This window comes from Vanessa tameamea, chromosome 21, assembly GCF_037043105.1.
Source record: "Vanessa tameamea isolate UH-Manoa-2023 chromosome 21, ilVanTame1 primary haplotype, whole genome shotgun sequence".
Lineage (NCBI taxonomy): Eukaryota > Metazoa > Arthropoda > Insecta > Lepidoptera > Nymphalidae > Vanessa > Vanessa tameamea.
This window is the reverse complement of record NC_087329.1, coordinates 8,190,470-8,211,698: the sequence shown is the minus strand read 5'-3', so window position 1 is coordinate 8,211,698 and position 21,229 is coordinate 8,190,470. Positions and strand designations below refer to the sequence as shown.

The following is a 21,229-nucleotide window of genomic DNA, read 5'->3' as shown; positions in this document are numbered from 1 at the left end:
TTTATAATTTACTATCGATGAATATAATCTTAATATTTCCTTTTTTTAAATTATATCGTGTTGTTTCAATATATGTGTCTGATTTGCTAATAAATTCGATTTTAGTCTGCAGATGTGTCTCTATTAATTAGTTATTGAATTAATAACTTCTTATAGGAGGTTAAACCGTTTCGTCACGTAACGCGTTACAGCGTCAGTCTGTCTGGGTTCCCTTTCTCTTACGCATACGGCAGCGGTAGGCAGGTTACTCTTCTCTCACTCTAACCCACAACGCTGGCCGTATTTTGGACAGACTTTTTTTAAGTTATCACTTTTGTCCGGCGTCCCGAGGCGCACACGTATTTATTTAATCATTTCATCGTTATACTAACATCCTGTCTTCTTGTTATTGATAGGTTTAGTATAACTAGCCTTGTGGCATGAAGCCGATGATATATCCAATCCGATTACATTATAACGCGGGGCTTTTACTTATAAGCAGAAGCAAAGTTAACGATTTTCGTAATTCCAAACTTGAATGACAAACTTCAACTCAAATTTTCATCCTAAGTTTCATCACCTTAGATGATATATTTTCAGAATAATTTCAACTGTCTTTAACTCATTAACATAAGCCTTAGTAACGATTTCCATGTTTCTAACATCGGAAATTCGGAACTTCCATTCAAACTTTCATTCTCTATTTTAGGAGATGAATTTTGATAACTCTCTCAGAGTTTACAAAATTCCATCCTGTTGAACCCAGTGGTTTAGGCGTTGTGTGTCAGTTACCTACTCATTAAAAATTTTAATATGATCAAAGTAAATATAAAGATTTTATCGAGTACAAAATATTAACATTCACTTTAAAATTTCCTATATAAAATTCAAGACAACTAACGCCATCTATCAGATATCACTCAAATCACAGTTAAAAGTATCGACATGGTTTACAGCTTATACACGAGATGTCACCACTATCGATTTAACAAATTAAATACAAAATAAAAGACGTTCTCAATTTACTCCTGACTTATAGGTATATTTATTCTATTGTGTTTTCATCCCAATTAAACGTGGTCGTCCTGGTTGTTGTATAAATATTTAAATACAAAAAATTGTAATCGTGTACTTATTGTGTGCTGGCATTTAGAAGAAAAATATTTATATACCGACATTATTATTGAATTGTTTGTTTTTTAAATTATTATTCAGTTTTGTGTTGGTAAGTTATATGTTTAAATTAATTTTATTATAATAATATTATATCATTAACTTTGAATATTTACGAAATTTTAGTATTTTTAATTATTTTCAGTAAATATTTAAAACCGATTCTAATAAATATTCTTCTATAATATGGAACAAGGGGTGACAGTAGACAGTTCATTATACTTTATTGATATAAAAATGTTGGTAGAAGGTAGCTTTGACTAAAAATAATACAACCATTTTTTTTATTAATTACATTTAAAATATGGTACATAACCGCCTTCGATAGCGATGCACTTATATTTAACGTATTAAATAATAATAAATAATAATATATTGTTTATCAAAACCTTTTCTATGTCAGATTTTAAATTAAGATGGTTATTTTTATTACTAACAGTATTTAAAACGGGATATTTACCATGTTTTTTTTATTTTTTATTTGGTGGAGATCGATATTCCGACATTATCTACGAATGTCTTGTTCACGAGACTGAACAAGAATGTCGAAATATCGAGCTCCACCAAATAAAAATAAAAAACGTGGTAAATATCCCGTTTTAAATACTTTTCTATGTCATCTATAAAGATCTTAAGACATCAATTTAATGTTTGACTGACAAAGTAAAGTAAGAGAAAACGTAAAAAAAAGATATCTGTGGACAACAGCAGGCCTCTAAGTACAGATATTATGACGTTTGGCGAGTATCAAGCGTAGCCTTTACGCTTTTAGTTGTTTTGTAGTTCGACACTTTATCTACATTATAAATATTCTAAGTGTAAAGCTATTCCAATCGAAGGAGTAGAGATAAAATAAGCATAGATTTACATATTTCATGAGAATTGCTAATACCTTTGCTATACTATGAATTAGTAAACTAAACAAATAGTACTTGATTTATATGATTTTTTTTTAAATTTATAGTACAACAATTTTTCATTTTAATACTTAAATAGGTATAATCATTTCAATTTTAATTCTATAGTTCCATTATGTCGCGAATTCGCGAATATAATATTGAATATACCTACCTAATAGATTATTTTAGATCTCGAGCAATTATATCGCGTCAATTCAAATTCAAAGATGTTGATTTATTTTTTTTATTTCACACAGAAAACATCTATAAAACTATTACATGATTGCACTATGATTAAAGACTTAATGTGTAATATAATATGGTCATCAAAAGAAAAACAGGTCAAGTACTGGCTATCCTAGCTAGGCTAAATTAAATAGCCTGTGTTTATTCGTCTTTGTTCCTCTTGTGGTTGGAAAAGGGTTATCATCGCTGTGCATTTCTTGGTTTTCTCTCACCACCAAACTAAAACTCGAATTAGTTAAAATCTACACGTTCAGTCCACTGGGCAATGATGATATTTATATTTAGATGCAATCAGTTTATTTATTTTTTATTTATATCATTACATACAGTCGACGCCCCGAATCTACCTAATTAACTATTTTACATTAAAACGAAGGACAGTATGTATCGCTGCTTTATATAAACTATGTACACGGCCCGGCTTCATACGGATATAATAAGGATCTGTATACAATTTTACGATTGAAGAACAGACATAAATTGAAATATTCAGCTTTTTTCCTGTTATATAAGTTGAAAATCATGGCTTTTCTCTACTATTTTAAGCACGTGTCATACACATATACCTTCCGCTTGAATCATCCTGCTTATTAATGAAAACTACCTACATTAAAATCTGTTGCGTTGTTTAAAAGATCGGAGATCAGACAGCGGGAAGCGAATTTGTTTCATACTATTTATTTTTGAATGAAAATAACCTAATGCAATTATTTTTATGGTAAAAACAAGTGATTTGAACTTAAAATATATTTTATTTTATGAGTAAACGATAAATGCGTCTCATTGATTGTCCAAGACTTGACCATCATCGGGAAAGCACGGTGCTCGGTTTGTATGCACCCCCCGCACCCTGGGTCTCAATTATACTAACAAATTGACAGTTTATCGTAATCGAATCGAAATGCTATTCTACAAACGCAACGATGCAGACGTAGTTCGATTCAATATGTATATACATACTATACTTATAAAATAACATATACTGACTGATTCATCATTATCGTAAACTATTAAAGTTAGGGCCATGAGATTTAATGAGTAGGATCGTTGTATTGAGTAGACACCCACTAAGGAAGGATTTTGGATATTCTATCCCTAAAAGGGTGAAATAAGGGGTTGATATTATGTATGGAAGTCCGTTATTTAAGTTAGAAACATGAAACTTTATTTTTGGGATACTGATTAAAAATAAGTAGATACTCGTAAATATTTAAGCGTTTCTGAATATTGTATCCTAAGGGGCGAAATACACACCAGTGTGGTATAAAAGGAGGTTTTAAACTAACGTAATATTTTAAGTTAATCTATAAATACAGACACTAATTTTATTATATGTATAGATTTCCTTAGTATCGTCTATTTGGTATATATTTTGTCTTGTCTTGTCTTACTAACAGTATTTAAAACGGGATATTTACCATGTTTTTTATTTTTATTTGGTGGAGCTCGATATTTCGACATTATCTACGAATGTCTTGTTCACGAGACTCTAAATTGTCTTGTCTTGTTCAATTTGCAGTTGCAACACTTTGATAATGAAGTAGTAGACAAAAACCTTCATTAAAAGTATAACCTCCCCCTATTGGTAACAGGAGGGCTGGTTCATTTGCCCAGAGGATTAGAATTGCGATTGAACGTTAAATTTAAGAATAGGCATAAAGAATTAGCCCTTGTCCTTCAAGGTTCAAGCTCACTTAATAATCATGAAAAGGTTCAGTAGTATGGCCGAGAAAGAGTAGCAGATAGGCAAACAGACAGAGTTACTTTATATTAATCTTAATACTAACGATCCGCCCTGACTTCGCAAGGATGCAATGCTGATATTTAAATACCTATGTATACCATCTACAGAATGTCTTATTACGACAGTTTCTCAGTCAATACAAAATGCTATGTCGCTGCGTGTTAAATCTGTAATATCTTCGAAAATATTCAATTCAATTACATTCCATAACAAAAAAAAATGTTGTAAAGGGCCATATTGATCTATATTGAATGCACAATTTATATAAGTTACTAAATTGGATAAGGATTAATGTTGTATTGCTTAAAAATCGCTTCGAAAATAAGCCATTATTTCTCGTAAAAAGTAAAGGATAAAAAATGGTTGTTGTGGGCCATCCCTGAGAGATAGATATATACGATCGCGGAGAACCCATTTTTTGAAGATCTTTTTAAGGTGTACAATAAATGTAAGTATATTATTTAGATCCATCTCGTATGGGTCAACCAGTGTTTGCAATGTAAGCGCAAAAAATATCTTTATTTACGACACTTCAGAAACCTCTAAAATTATCAATTTTTCTCTACTATATTGTGCATGTATTATACATATAAACCTTCCTCTTGAATCAATCTATCTATTAAAAAAACCGCATCTAAATCCGTTGTGTAATTTTAAAGATCTAAGCATACACAGGGACAGACATTCAGACATTATCTAATGGTAATGATGGTTAGCGTCGATAAGGTTTTCATATTTATTTAAATATTTCACTAGAATGATAATTGTAACTAATATATAAAATTAAAAACATAACGGGGAATGGAAAACCTTTTTATTTTGAAGTCTGTTAACACTGGAAACGTTACAGAAACACATGTTACAAAAATTACAGCAGCTAGTGACTATGCAGTTAACGAGGAAGTCCATTTATAAAGATAATAAAAAATATATAAAATTACATGCAACTGTGTTCTTATCATAGTCATTACTAACAGATAATTACAAGTTTAATAAAGTACATATGAGATATAATACATAATAAAGAAAAAAATATATATGATATATTACGTACCGTAACTGGATTTAAATTATTTTCGTATCATATAATTCGTATAATACAGCACAAATTCATTCTATATTTAAAAAATATATGTTTTTCTTTTTTATATATATGAAATTGTATTTTTTTTTATTATAGTAATACTTTACTTTCAGATTGTATTTCTATATTTGATTGCATAAATTTGATTCATTGGTCAACGTTTCCGTAGTGTAGCGGTTATCACGTGTGCTTCACACGCACAAGGTCCCCGGTTCGATCCCGGGCGGAAACAGTGGTTTTTGGTTTTTATAATAAGTTTTATTTGTATATATGTTTTTTTTTATTTTGTAGGCTAAATAATTATGTTTGATTGCAATCTTTATTTTTTTTTTCAATTTTTCTATATGGGCTGGATCTACTTGGATGCATATTGTAAAACAGTTAAAAATCGTTAAGACTTAAAAGGCGTTACGTAAAATTTTAAAGGTATATATTATAGTTTATTACAATGGAAGGATTAAATATTATCGAACTTCATATTAAAATGTAGGTATATATTAATTAGAAACTACAAACAGTTATTGACTAAAATATCGTCATTAACTTTATATTTCCTTCTAACGTTTAGATAATAACTATCAAAATCTCGACTAATGTGTTGTTTATGTCTTAAGTAAAACCCCTAAAATAAACACCTCTTGTGACTCTAATAATCTATAGGAACTTTACCACAGCCTTAAAACGGAGTATTTACTTATATTTTGTTAATATAAAAAAATCTTCATTCTATCAAATCTCGCAAAACATTTGCAGAGTATATTTTTGTTTTATGGTTAAGGTAGGCTGACGGGCAAATGGGACATCTGATGGTAAGTGGTCACCACTGACCATGGACATTAGTGCTGTAAAAAAATTAACTATTCCTTACATCGCCAATGCGCAAAGAACCTTGTAAACCGATTTATTATTTCGATTGCTTCAAACTATAACACATCAAGACTGAGTATTCATGCTTGACAGTAGAAAATATGACGAGTAGTTAGTATCTATCCAAACGGGTTTGCACAAAATCTTGTCACATTTGGTAAGTAATGGTTTTCGAGTAATTTAAAAAAAAAACGAGATACAGAAAAAAATTGCCTGAGATGGAGGAAAGATTATCAACATTTGGATATGTATTAATACGCGAAGCAAATGCTTTGTAACCGTTCGATACTGCTCCGTTATGGAAAAGATGGTCAAAAAGGTAATATTTGTATATAACATGCATTAGAAATGTATGAATTAATAAAAAATACATTACACACACACACACTCACGCACGCACGCACGAACGCACACACACACAGTGATTTATGTCATATGTAACATATAAAGCTTGTGTGCATACTACCAAGTACATCTACACTTCATATCAAGTTAACAATCAAAGTTGTCGATGACGCTTTTCTGACGTTTCTCAATCTGGGTTTTTTGTAATAATAACAAGTTTTCGTGCAGCTGAGACTCATAAATATGAGTCTCAATTGCTACTACTCCTAATTTTCCTCATCTTTCGAATCATCTTATATTTTAATAAGCAATGAATGAGGGTCGACTTTCGACCAATAAGCGACCACTATTTACAATACAAAAGCACAAGGAAATGTTAAAAGACGCGCTTTGTTATTGACATTGGCAGTATGAACGTGAGCCGTGAATGTTTTTTTTTTTTAATTTAAAACAATGGATTTGCAGCACACATATACAATAGCGCACTATTTTATAAATCTGTAACAAACAACTTTTCTTTTCTTAATGAATGGACTATTTAAAGCAAAAGGGGTTTTTTCAAATCGAATTTGTAGATCTTCTTAGATTATTATAAATAAATATAAATATTTATTCCTCAGTGGTTACTATGGTAACAAATGTATAACGTTATTTAAAAGTATTAATTTATATTATGTATTTATATTATTTATATACCTAGCGTTGCAATATAAAAAAAACTTAAAACCAACCAACTTTATTATCTTGGTGTGCGTGACATTTGTTGACAGTGTTGACATTCATTGACAGTGACTCTCGTCAAAAGTCATCCTATTACACGTGTGTGTGTGAACTTAGTGGTCATAATTTGAACACTATTATTTTCGACGCGTTTTCAGCTTTGACGAACTAAGTAGACATATCACTAAAATAAATAACTGTAACTGTGTGTGTGCGCTAACAATTTTATTATTCATGATTTTTATCAATAATTTTCGAAACGTTCTCAGCTTTGGCAGTATATACAGGGTTATTCGACGTATTCCCGTTAGGAGGTAATAGGGGTAAATATTTTCGATAATATTAACCCCCATATGCATTAAGCAAAAGTGAACTATATTTTGAGTAAAGAAAATTGTATGATATCAACGTAATGCACCCGGGTATAATGTAGCTTTCTATTAGGTATTTTTTTTAATTGTTTACTAGTTTCAGAGATTACCGCCAACATATAAACAAACAAATTTTTCCTCTTTATAATATTACTATAGACGATAGTGATAATTTGTCAAAAAACTCAAAATTTCAATTCAATTTCCACAGCGATATTTTTAAAGATATGAAAGATAGATTCATCGACTTTAAAAATATAATTTACATTACTTGTTTCTAGTAGCTATTGCATAGCGATCATTCACCTGTACCTTTAAAATAAAGTACAATATCCAATGCCAATGAAATCACTTTGGAGTTATAATTAAATCAAATAAAAATATACTTTATTCAAGTAAGATTTTACAAGCACATTTGAATCGTCATTTTACAAACTATATTAAGCGAAGCTACCACCGGTTCAGAATGTAGATTCTACCGAGAAGAACCGGCAAGAAACTCAGTAGTTACTCTTTATCAGCATTTAAAATACAAAGTTATGTTGGCCAAACACACGTATATATGTACAATATATATGTGTTTAATATAACCTGCCTGGAAGTCAACAAGTATTTCGTCCACGCATTTCCATCATCTATGGAATCCTGTATTAAATAATATGGTTTTTTCTCGCCTTTCGGCGCTCTTTATGATCTTTTCTGTGCCATGAGTAGTTAAGACGTAAAAGCGTAACAAACAAACTCACTTTTCGAAATTGTAATATTAGTTATAGACAATATATATGTGATTATTAAATTTATTTTATATTTCTTATCAACAATCACTTCTGCGTCATAGAGTTGTTTACAAACATTATAAAAATATGTAAAAAAACAATTGCAGGTTTTACAAGTCGGTTTTGTAACGGCACTGTACTTTAACGGCTTTAATTATTATTTCTAAAGATTGAAGATGACCTTTAGGTACAAGTCATCTTTGTTTGAGTCAAATCATTAAACATTATAATTGAATTATGTCAATCGGCTTCAATAATTGCTTTATTTTTTGTGTGAAACGTCAGTCAGTGGGTGTACGACAAGAGCGGCTCGGATGTCATGAAGGTTTCTTGTGCCGTAATGTTTAATGTTTAAACTCATATAATTTTATTTTCGCCATATTTATTTACTGATATTCTTTAATTCTTTTTTAAGGAACATTAAATTCAGGAACGTAATAAAAATCAATTCAATCCATGATATGATATTGCTCCCAATTTAGCAGTAGTTTTTAAAAATACTTTTGATATAGATCATTTCCTAACTTGTTAAAATGTAGTAACGTTTTACCACTTTTTAAGACTGGAATTTCTGGAAACAGAAGCGATATTAGTAATTACAGGACTATTTCTATAACTATATAATATTTTCTGTAGAAATAGGCCTGTTATTACTGGCCTGTAAGTACTACTAATGACTATTAGAATTTAACGAAGATAATTTAACCGGGAGCTCGTCTTTGTGAATCGTTGCAGATATATCTATAAAAGGTTTCGATAACTTTTCAACTTGATTGGTCCAATATATTATTTCACGTATTAAATTCCTGTATACATTGTTGCTATATTAATAATATATTGATACACACGCTACTTGAAACATTTTCTTTTTGTAAAGATATAATGGATCATACAAGTTAATTACTCTGTTAAAATGCTTTGTTGATGATTTAGAAAATTACTATAATTAGTCATTTTTATATTACATAGTTGACAGTCAGCTCGTAGCCACGTCGAGAACAACGTTGACAAATAGAATGTAAAATTTATACTAAATAGTATTTTACCTCGCGAACGTTTAATTTATACAATTACAAAACGATAAGGCTCATTTTTTTTTAAATAAAACACTATAATTATAATTTACAAATAATCTCCAACAGAATCAGGGTTTCTGGAAGAGATCTCTTGTTAGAGATAAGTTATCCTTTGTACACGTCTTTTGTCTATGTAATTGTCTATATATTTGTTGGTACATAAATAAAATAAATAAATAAATAAATTTAGAACTTGTTCGTAAAATCGAGATTGTCTTGAAGTATCGTTATATTTGATAAAATATCGCGATTGTAACATTACACCTATGTACATGTTGGTATAACGTACACATTACGCACATTGATGGTATTCTAAGGAAAGCTGGATCGATCGAAAGCTGATCAAGACCCGTGCCTCTTTTTTTATCTATAAAAACCTAGGAAAATGGTTAGTTGTTATTACTTTATTCTGACATAGACTTTAAATACACCTATTTTGCTATATCAGACTATAAACATTCCCTAAATCGTCAATGTGCCATATGACTGCCTTGCCTGTGCCTTGGGATCCATGATGCTATGTCTTTTGGGCATGTTCACTCACCCTTCAAACAGGTAAACAACAATGTTAAGCAATGCTGTTTGGCGGTGGAATATGTAATCATTGCGTGCTACGGGCTTGCACAAAGTCTACCCACCAAGTAACTTTATTAAAACTATGTCAGAAAATTTGTTAAAATAATAAAAAAAATATGATGAACTTGAATAATGATCCCGATTAGCCTAGCACGGTTTTTATACTAAACAAAGACTGGCCAACTCCGCAGGACATCTTACAATGTACAAGTGATTACGCAACCACAAGGACGTGCTCATAATCTGATGCAATGGCATCTCCATCACAATTACAAAGTAATCAGGCGTCGAATGTTAACCTTTATGTGATTTCCAAGAGACGGAAGCATAGACAACAAATTTCGAGCGTTTACTGAGAGTTTCTTAACAGAAAAATCTAATGGTCTGACCTGGAGTTTGATCCCAAGTCCTCGGAATTTCCATTTTTATAATATTGTATTTTCTACATCAACGAGGTTGATTAAAATCTGAATATACAGTAGGCAAAACTTATTTGCCTACTGTATATTCAGTTATTTCATTCATTCATTTATTATATTTTTTATTTTACTATCATTCCCCCCTTCACTTGACTCAATCCTATAAGTAGAGCAAAATATTCTTACTGTCACGATATGTCCTCGGTGTAAATAACATTTCCGCATGATAGGTATTTATTGTGTGGTTTTTTGGACACATTCGTAGTATTTCACAATCAGTGAGCGTGTATACGGTCTTATGAGTTAATTATCCACTTAAAGAAAATAACAAAGCTTTATCTTTGCGTTTATGTGTCGTGAGTAGAGATCTGATTATTTATTGATTGGGTCTGAGCACATTCCTCTTGTAGTATTAATGGGACTAATTTCCATAATTTTATACGTGGAAAAAGTATGAGCAAATTAAACTGGCTCTTTCACTCTTCAAAGTGTATCGTATCAAAGAGTTTTGTTATTTGTGGTAGATAATTATGGAGTGGTTGGTATTTATTCAGAAGAACTTGTACAAGGTTCACCACAGATGCTTAAGAATATTTAAGGATTTTGTAATAACTACGAGCAAAGGTTCTAAATTAATCTTGGTCTTAAAAATTTGCATTTCTTAGATTATATATGTGATTAGTTTGAATAGCGAATAATACGCGATTGTCGAATTTATATTATTTATTATATGATGTCTTAAAAATTTAGTATTTTATTTATTGATTATTAGAGATTATTTAAAAGTTGATCTCCATTAATTTACAGATGATGTCGGGCCAAATACAAGCGTTCCCATTGGAGAAGGAGTATGGGAAGAATCCTGATATTTCTCGAGAGGACATCAATAAGTTACGAGAATGGCTGAAGACGCAACCACATTTACCAGAAGAATACATAACAGGTAAACTGTTTGTAACTCTATATATGTTATTATATTGAGCCGAGATGGCCCGGTGGTTAGAATGCGTGCAACTTAACCGATTATTTGAAACCTAGGCAGGCACCACTGAACATTCATGTGCTTAATTTGTGTTTATAATTCATCTCGTGCTTGGCGGTGAAGGAAAACATCGTGAGGAAACCTGCATGTGTCTAATTTCAACGAAATTCTGCCACATGTGTATTCCAACCCGCATTGGAGCAGCTGGGTGGAATATGCTCCAAACCTTCTCCTCAAAGGGAGAGGAGGCCTTAGCCCAGCAGTGGGAAATTTACAGGCTGCTAATGTAATATGTTGTTGGAGTATCTCTGCTCGAATTTTGGTAACGATGGCAATTCAAGAAGTGAACAAGAATTTACAAAAACAAATGCGTTTGTGTAATCTGACAAGTTATCTAACTTACAATAGTACTAAGCTTTTAAGGAACAGGTACATAACTCTACCCCCAAGCTTTTGGTCAAAACATTAGCAGCTTTTGATTAGTTTGTAAACTAATGACCTCGAGATCTGTTGCTTTAAAAGTAAGCCACTAGTTAACGCAAAGGCTTGAGGATCTGGGACAAAAAAGTAGACAATTATATATTTTTTAATTAAAAAAATGAAATTATTATTACCTAACCGTAATTTTTTTTTTATGAAATAAGTCCAAGTTGATGTTTTTTTTACATTTATTAAAACGATTTTTTAATGCTAAATAATATTGTGGAAACTGGGGGCGCTTAATCATACTATGCAGATTCTTATATTGTTTGTGGTCAATTATAAGCCATTAAATGATATATTTAGCTTATTGCAACATAGAAACTGTATAATATATGTATATAATCATGGAAAAGGTCCCTCAATTGATGGTTATTAAGTAAATTCCTTACAATGTATCTTATAAGTAATTATAATTGATTACAGTTATTATTAACTATGAATGTTAATTTGTTTGATAAAGATGCTGGAATCCAAGCTAATATTATAGAATTTGTGAGTTTGTCTGTTTGCTGAAAGCTACTGAACTCGTATGAACTGTAACGGTATTTGTATGTACTATGACCAATCGAGGTTGTGAAATATAAAGACTTTATTTTTCAAATATGTAGAATAAATACAGAGTACTGTTATTTGGTGGTAGAATATCTGATGAGTGGGTGGCACCTAGCCAGACGGGCTTGCACAAAGCCCTACCACCAAGTAAACATTCTTGTTTACATTCATCAATATATCTAATCTATTGGTCAAAATAACGACGCAGAACTGACTCTGCAAAATAACTATCGCAAATCGCAATGAATTAATTTTACTCCGTAATGAAAATGTCAAATGATATTAAATTTTAAATTGTAAATTTAAAAGAGCCGTACAACCATTTTGCAGGACAGCAGGTTCTCTTAGCATTTTATAGTTAAATCGCTGTTTGCTAATATCGAATATTGTTAGTGTAAATAAGTGCCTCATTGGTAAGTGATAAGACTGAAGATTCTGAAAGTTCTAGGTTCAAATCTAGGTTCTGGTCAAAAGACACTGCAGCCATTCTCAAGAGTGACTAGCCTACTATTAAAGTGCACAAGTATGTGCGTAAACACAAGTGCATTCTATATTCCCTTTTTTTTCTTACATTAACCGCCTGTAAATTTCCCACTACTGGGCTAAGGCCTACTCTCCCTTTGAGGAGAAGGTATGGAGCATATTCCACCACACTGCTGCGGGTTGGTGGAATACAATGTGGCAGAATTTCGTTGAAATTAGACACTTGCAGGTTTCCTCACGATGTTTTCCTTCATCGCTGAGCACGAGATGAAGTATAAACACAAATTAAGCACATGAAAATTCAGTGGTGCTTGCCTGGGTTTGAACCCGAAACCATCGGTTAATATGCACGCGTTCTAACCACTGAGTCATCTCGTTCATTCGTTCATTATCGTCATTTTTTTTCTTAATCCGATTGAATAGTAATTCCAACACGACCGAAAAGAGTTCAGGCGTCAGTCCAAAGACTTAAGGTGCTTTCTGAGGCAAGAGACTCAGGAGTCCCAAACTTTTAATTTTCAGACTCCGGTTTAATCCAAGCTCCTCAGGATCTACGACCTTAAATCTGGTTACTAGACCAACGATGCAGTCATGGTCAAAATAAGATCTCACCAAAAAGTTCTCAGTACCTCGGAAAACATGTAATTGATAACACCTGATCTCGCTCGGGCTATATCGTAATCAAATATTAAGTGCACATCTTTGCGTATTGCACTTAAATGGCTATCCTTAGAAATATATCTGAAATCTGAAGGAGACTTCATGATTCGTGAGTTAAGAATTTAAAAAAAAATGCGTTTATTTTTTATTTATAGTGTAAGCGTCTTTGCTTCAACCCTCAACTTCACTTCACCACTGATGCATTCAGAGTATCATTCTTTTTAGCATACCAAATAAATGTAATACCGCCTTATTGAATACATAACAAAATTTATGAATATATATCTGCAAAATTAACCATATTTGTAAAACGGAGATTGCTCTGTTTTATCTTTATATAAGAAAAAAAAACAACAAAATAATACATTTATACAATTACTTGGATGGGTCAATTGCCATATTAAATCTGAAAGATAAGACAAATTATACCTCATAATGTCTTGAATTGCATTAACTCCGCAAGAACATGTAACATAATTAATTATACAAGACATTTACAATAGAGACAATATATATATATATGTTTATGATATTGACTTTTGACTTGACTTGATGACTTTTAAGTTATTTTTTAGGGAATATAGTATATATATAAATCGGTATTGATGTAGAGATATCAAGAATCGATTTTTAAACGAGAACAAAAGTACTGGGCCAAAGGTTTTTCAACCACGCTGCTCCAATCCCAGATATTTTTTTCACGATGTTTTTATTCAATTAAGTACAAGAAAGCTCAGTAGTAGTACTTGTATGCTCTTAAACACGCAATTGGTTAAAAGTAACGTATTTTATACACTGGACTCTCGCGTATCGCTTTTCAATAAAATGTCTATTGCATTTTATATTTAACGAAATTACTTGAGAGTAATTGTATTATAATATTGTAAAGAAATAATTCAAAGACATACGTAGGTAAATACATAGAGAACCATAAAAAAACTGAAATTCTTCTGAAAAAAAAAATACTGGTACAAAATGTAAAATGAAGGAAAAAAAGGTTGTGACAGCCCCAGAACTAAAAATATAAGTTAACAGAATTCCCTCAAATATTTTAGTTGGACATAATTGTCATAGTTTCAAAAATCTTCTAACCAGAAAGGTCGTCATTTTGATTTAAACGAATCTACGGATAAATAACCGATTTCATTTGTAATTTTCAGATTTGGATCTGATACTGATTTACTTCTGCTGTGAAAAGAGCGCTGAAGTCTCTAAACAAGTTCTGGATCTCCATTTCACGCTCCGAACTCTCCTCACCACTTGGTTCAAGGATAGAGAAGTGGACAAGAAGATCATCAACGCTCTGAATACTATGTAAGTTATTTGATAAAAAGTAATTATCATGGTAATAGAGAATACTTGGGTTCAGATATTACTGCTATTTAATATAGTAAATTTGAGTTTCTCAGCCTGTCTGTTACTCTTTCACGTCAAAACTACAAATACGAATTTGATACGAAGCAAGAGTAAATCTTAATAAAAGTTATTTTTTTATACCTAAAACCCACGACCGAAATACGCGACAGCGAAGCCGCGGATGGTATTTTTGGTATTTTATTTTTATTAAAAATAATATTTGTTAAAAGTAATGTTGGCATAATACAATCAATGTTACCGTATACAATCTTTGATTCTATCTGATCTTATCTTGCCAGGACGAGCCAAGCGATGCGCAAGGGCACCGACATTTTTTCGAAGCGCACTGTCATTATTTTTAAACTCTTACAACTTGGGTTTAGATTATACCAGCTAAACGAAATTCTCGGCATATGTTCTCAATTGGGGACTTATTAAACATATAAAGTTTTAATGGCATAGGTCTTATATTTTAGATTATATTGATATCTAAAAAATCCCTGATAGCGACACTGGCTCACTGATGATCATAAAAAAACTCTTAGGATATTTCCTAATATCCTAGAAAGTTGAATTTTCCTATGGTATGACTATGGTGTAGAGTTTGTGAGGTTAGGCCTGATAAAATTAGGGCGGGTAGAGTTAGAAGCTTGGCTGTACATGAGATCTGATAACTTTTCGACAATGCGAGTCATTTGATCTCACCATTTTACATGGAAATGTTTTTGGTGGGATTTATGTCTACTCGGGCTTTCAAAGCTGAAAAGGTATCGAAAAAAATAGGGATCACTAACAACAAACATTTGGACACTAAGTTTTTTTTTATAGGTTGGCGGACAAGTATATGGGCCACCTGATGGTAAGTGGTCACCATCGCCCATAGACAATGGCGCTGTAAGAAATATTAACCATACCTTATATCGCTAATGCGCAACCAGCCTTGGGAACTATGATGTTATCCCCTTAAATGTCCCTTGTGCCTGTACTCACCCTTCAAACTGGAACACGACAATACTGTTGTTTGGCGGTAGAATAACTGATGAATGGGTGGTACCTACCCAGACGGGCTTGCACAAAGCCCTCCTACAAAGTGACATGCAGACTAGTAAAATAGTATGACGTTTGACATGTGACAAGCGTAGCTGTCACACACATCCAAATATCAAGATCTTGGCTCGTTTTTTAGGGTTCCGTAGCCAAATGGCAAAAAACGGAACCTTTATAGATTCGTCATATCTGTTTGTCTGTCTGTCCGTGTGAATCGCATTAAGATTTTCATACAAAAAGAGAAAAAAACACTAGGTCATTTAAAGGGCTGTTTGTTTACATAACTCTCTTCATTGTTTCCAGCCTGATAGCACCGCTTCCAGCACCCACAGTCAACGGTTACAAAGCTATCTATAGTCGACTGATAGATGGTGACCCTAAACGCTATATATTTGGTGATATCATCCGCGCGTTCATGATGGTCTTCGATCTTTTGCAGTACGAAGAAGGAACTTGGCCAGGGTAATATATTATAGTTTTTTTTCAAATACAAAAACTTGACATTTCTAGTGATGAAGTGAATTTATTAAAAAAAAAAAACATTGATAAATAAGACATAATATTACTCAATACAAGATTATATTTGTTGATTTCAAGACAGGTTATACGAATATAAATTAATTGTTCTTTAATGACACTCTGTAATTGGAATGGTGGTGGATTGACGACCTTCGTGGTCGAGTAGTGTGTATACCGGTTTTCATGGGTCCGCCACTCCGAGGTCCCGGGTTCGATTCCCGGCCGAGTCGATGTAGAAAAAGTTAATTAGTTTTCTATGTTGTCTTGGGTCTGGGTGTTTGTGGTACCGTCGTTACGTCTGATTTTCCATAACACAAGTGCTTTAGCTACTTACGTTTGGATCAGAGTAATGTATGTGATGTTGTCCAATATTTATTTAATATTTAATTACTGAATTTCTTGCCGCTTCTTCTTGGTAAAAGCTATTTTCCGGACCGATGGTAACTTACATTTGATTCAACATTAACGTGACGATTTGAAGTGTTTTTATGAGCCTACTTAAATAAAGAATATTATTATTTTGAATATCATGTCGAGCTGCTTGTACTAAAGTAACCGCAGTCGAAGTATCGGTGCCCCATCGACATCCATTACATTCATCTACGGATGAATAATGAGAATTTAACACGACGCGATGAGAGCTTAAATTTGGCCTTTCAAAAGCCTTGGATCGCTACCTGTTAGCCATGAAAAACGTAGCCAAAGATACGCCATTTGTAGTATTGAAAAATTACAAACGAATATCTTTAAAATAAGTTTAATGACTGTTGTTTATGTCAGTTATGTTTAGGTAATGTGCGATAAGACTCTATATTGGTAATTTTCAAAGGCAGGAACTTCTTTACAGCATCAGTAATGGACGGGCAAATGGACCACCTGATGGCAAGTCATCACTGCCCGTGTAAATTAGTGTCGCACGATGTATTTTGGCGTTTTAAAGTTTTATTTTATTACTGAACATCAGCTGATCTTCGCTGGACTTCGAGCTTGTCTTCTCGGAAGACGCGGCCAACACTGACTTTAAATACATTTTTTTTTTAAATTATAAATTGTATATGATATGTATACATTTGGTCCCACTTGCCTGTAGATACAATGACTTACCAATTCCCCCCATCCCATCCCCTCAAACTGGAACAGGGTGACATTAAGTATTGCTGTTCGGCGGTAGAAGATATGATAAGTAGGTGGTCAGTTCTTTTAACCTTTTGGTAACGAAAGTTATTTATGTAATATCTTAAACAGTTTCGATAAGAAATTCTTCACTCATCTTTTCTATTATTATTCTGTTTATAAACTTTTCGTTTATTTCAGTTTTGTTCTATTGATAGACATGGATCTTGCGAGTATGGGCCACTTAGCCAAGATAGATATATCATTATTGAAACAGGTCCTGTTCTTCCACCAGGCAAGTTAGATTGGTTATATTTTTTTTGTTTTTTTAATGAAACTGCGTGCTTATACGAAGTGAGAAGTTAAGTTTGTTAACTTAAGTAAATGAATAATTTTAATGCAATAATAATTATTATTCTGATAAATGCGATATATTTTTTTTGCAACTACAAACTTACAAAATTTAAACAATCGCAATTTAAATTTGTAATAAAATATACCTTGTAAAATAAGATAAGGTTCCCAGGTCTATTTCGAGTGAGTTGATACTTAATTACGAGTATATTATATGAGTAACTATATAATTATATGGGTAATTTCATCATATAGTTTGACAATGACACTCTATGCGCGTGCATAAAAAAAAAAAAAACTCATCATTATTATAACGCGTCAAAAAACGATAACTCCAAAAAACGATTACAGAACGCACATACTGTCTATCTGCATTTATAATTCCTGTAATTAATCATTTAATGTAGGTATTGTACAGAGCAACAACCAAACATATTCAGTGTAGCGGGATCTGTGAGTCTATGAGCTAACTTTTAGCCCGAGAGGGTAGTCTTGTAATCTTATATATTTATATATGTATACTTAGCTAATGAATATAATAAATGATCATAAAGTGAAAATATAAATGACGTAAATGATGACGTCAATAAAATGTTTGATGATTGCGTTTTTTCAGGAATGTATGTTAGTTAAGTTAAAAGAATTGCATTTCTTAAACGCCCCGTACTTCATGGACAAGGTGATGACGCTGCTGAAACCATTCATGAAGAAGAGTTTAATGGACATCATCAAGGTACACGAAAGGGGTTCCGACTCACTCTACAAATATGTCCAGAAAAATTCGTTCCCAAAAGAGTCTGGAGGGAACTATAAAGACAACATAACTTTAAGAGGTAAGTTTTTGTATATTTTATTAAGTTGGTACTTCTAGCAATGTGTTGCACGGCTTCTTTAGTTTGTTTTGTACTGAAATGATTGATACGACTCGCACGGTATTGTATAGTGGTATTGGTATGGTGCTAAGTCCGGTACCTTCACGCATGCGCCGTGAACAACGGGTGAACGCCGCGAACGTATGGATATAATACGAATAAAAACAATATATATATATATATATGAATAATATTTACCATGCAATTTAAATAACCTTTACATTACATTACAATAACAGTCTGTAAATTTCCCACTGCTGGGCTAAGACCTCCTCTCCCTTTGAGGAGCAGGTATGGAGCATATTCCACCACGGTGCTCCAATGCGGATTGGTGGTACATGTGATACACATGTGGCAGAATTTCGTGTAAATTTGCCACATGCAGGTTTCCTTATGATGTTTTCCTTCACCGTCGAGCACGAGATGAATTACAAATACAAATTAAGCACATGAAAATTCAGTGGTGCTTGCCTGGGTTTGAACCCGAAATCACCGGTTAAGATGCACGCGTTCTAAACACTGGGCCATCTCGGCTCTTTAATTTTAATAACCTACAGCAGATGAATAATAATGTCTTCATCGATTAGTCTGCTTTAACTCAAGATCCATAATGAGTTATATTTTATCGATAAATAAAAATATTTTGTACTTCTGTGTTCTTGTTTAAAAGGTTAGTGTATTTCAATATCTTAGAGCTAATGATTGGCGGCGCATTGATGATTTAAGGGTGTGTTTTGTTTTGTACACTTCACGGGTAAAGATCGGCGGACTGACATTTTGACCGCCTCATGGTAATCACTGCTTACAGCTGTTGGCTTTTTTAGAAATATTGAACATTTAATTGTTAAGGCGTCACACATTTTAGGAACTAAGATGTCATATCCCTCTTGGCTGCAATTGCACTGGCTCATTAAAATCGGAACATAACAATACAAGGTTTACTGTTCAGCGGTAGAGTAAGTAATGATTAGGTGCTGCCAGATGGCTTGCGTAACGACCGAGTATACCATCCGATGGACTACTTGCTCGTGTTGTTTTTCGATCACAATATAAATAAATTCTAGTTAATCTGTATTATTTTGTATTCAAATATCATAATCACATATTCTTTGATTTAAAATAGTACGTTAATACATTGGAATGTAAGTATATAATTCTCTTTTCCAGACGAGATCATACGCCGTTTAGAAAATAACAAACAATATTTCACGGACGAAAGTAGGAGGCGCGTTAACGAATCTTTGCGTCCAAGCGGCAAGAAAACTATCGAAGGCTTATTCGGAATCGAGGGCAGCTTTAAGAAATTGGATATAGACTAAGCATTCGAGGGCAGGCATTATTTATTCGTTATAAATATAACGGTCTTTGTAATTTGAAATCTTTATATAAGAGTTCGTTGTAAATTCTTTTATTATTGTCTACCAGATGTTTATTTTTTTTTAATATTATTGTTGTTCTTTTTGTTATATTTTAAACACGTGTGCTGGTGCATGTATTCTCATATCGGTAAGGTCGTAAATAAAATAAATTAGCTAACTATTTTGACTTTTCAATGACTCTTTCTTCCCAAAATTATCCTCTATTTAAATACCCACACAACATGCACAAAGCTCTACCATCAAGTAAAATATTTCAGAGAAGCCCGAGGTAAAAAATTAATACTCGGTTCTCATAGCCTCATACGGTTTGGTCTACTTCGTGGTCAGATAACGATCTCTGAGATGACATTAAACATAACAACGAACACGAACTTTTCCTTTTATTTTTTTAGTAAAAACGTGTTTAGAATATAAATTATTAGTTTCATGGAAAAGTTGTCTTTTTTTTTTAAAACAGTCTATATGAGTAAAATTTTGAACTGTATTTCTGTTCATTCGACTTTTGGAAGTAATGTTAAGCTTTTAGCAACAGTAATTAGTATTTTATTACAATTTAATAAAACCATTTATTTATTTATCCATTCTTTTATCGGAATACTAGGCGCAGGCAAAAGTTTCATCCATACGTTGTTGACATACCCAAAACTCGAACTAAACGGCATGACAGCTCGTTTTTGGTGAGAGTCGCCAGGATTTGGAACGACCTGCCTGGGTCTATTTAGCCTGATAAGTTGAACTCTGGAGCCTTTAAGAGTAGGGTGAAGTTTCTTTTGGATGGGCGTGTACCACCGTCGTCTTCATCTACACTTTCCATCAGGTGAGATGGAAGACAAACGCCTATTCCATTACAACTATAAAAAAAAAAACCGAAACGAACATAGTTTTTATGTTTTTCTGTCTATTTGTTATGGGAAATCTTCTGAATAGGTAAAAATAAGAAATGTACATATGTCGGAATATTATGATATGCCTCTGGGCCAACTAATTAACCAGCCTTCCTGTCACCTGCGGAGATGTTTCAAAGTCAAAGTCAAAAATCTTTATTCAATATAGAAGTGTTTACACTTGCTTATTGATTGTCAAAAATCTACCACTGGTTCGGAATTTAGCACCTCGGACCTGAGAAGAACCGGCGAAAGAAACTCAGCGGGATA

The 21,229-nt window shown here is 32.6% G+C and overlaps 1 protein-coding gene and 1 non-coding gene across 2 annotated transcripts; both read left to right on the top strand.

Moving 5' to 3' along the window:
• Positions 1 to 5,284: 5,284 nt before the first annotated feature.
• On the top strand, positions 5,285 to 5,357 carry Trnav-cac (transfer RNA valine (anticodon CAC)). Its single transcript has one exon. It is a non-coding gene; the product is annotated as a tRNA-Val (tRNA).
• Positions 5,358 to 9,650: 4,293 nt separating this feature from the next.
• On the top strand, positions 9,651 to 20,032 carry LOC113395579 (clavesin-1-like). Its single transcript, XM_026633196.2, has 7 exons — positions 9,651 to 9,668; positions 11,083 to 11,218; positions 14,596 to 14,749; positions 16,142 to 16,300; positions 17,672 to 17,765; positions 18,441 to 18,657; positions 19,864 to 20,032. The coding sequence occupies exons 1-7, from the start codon at positions 9,666 to 9,668 to the stop codon at positions 20,013 to 20,015; spliced, it is 915 nt and encodes a 304-aa protein (XP_026488981.2). The 5' UTR covers positions 9,651 to 9,665; the 3' UTR covers positions 20,016 to 20,032.
• Positions 20,033 to 21,229: the final 1,197 nt, after the last annotated feature.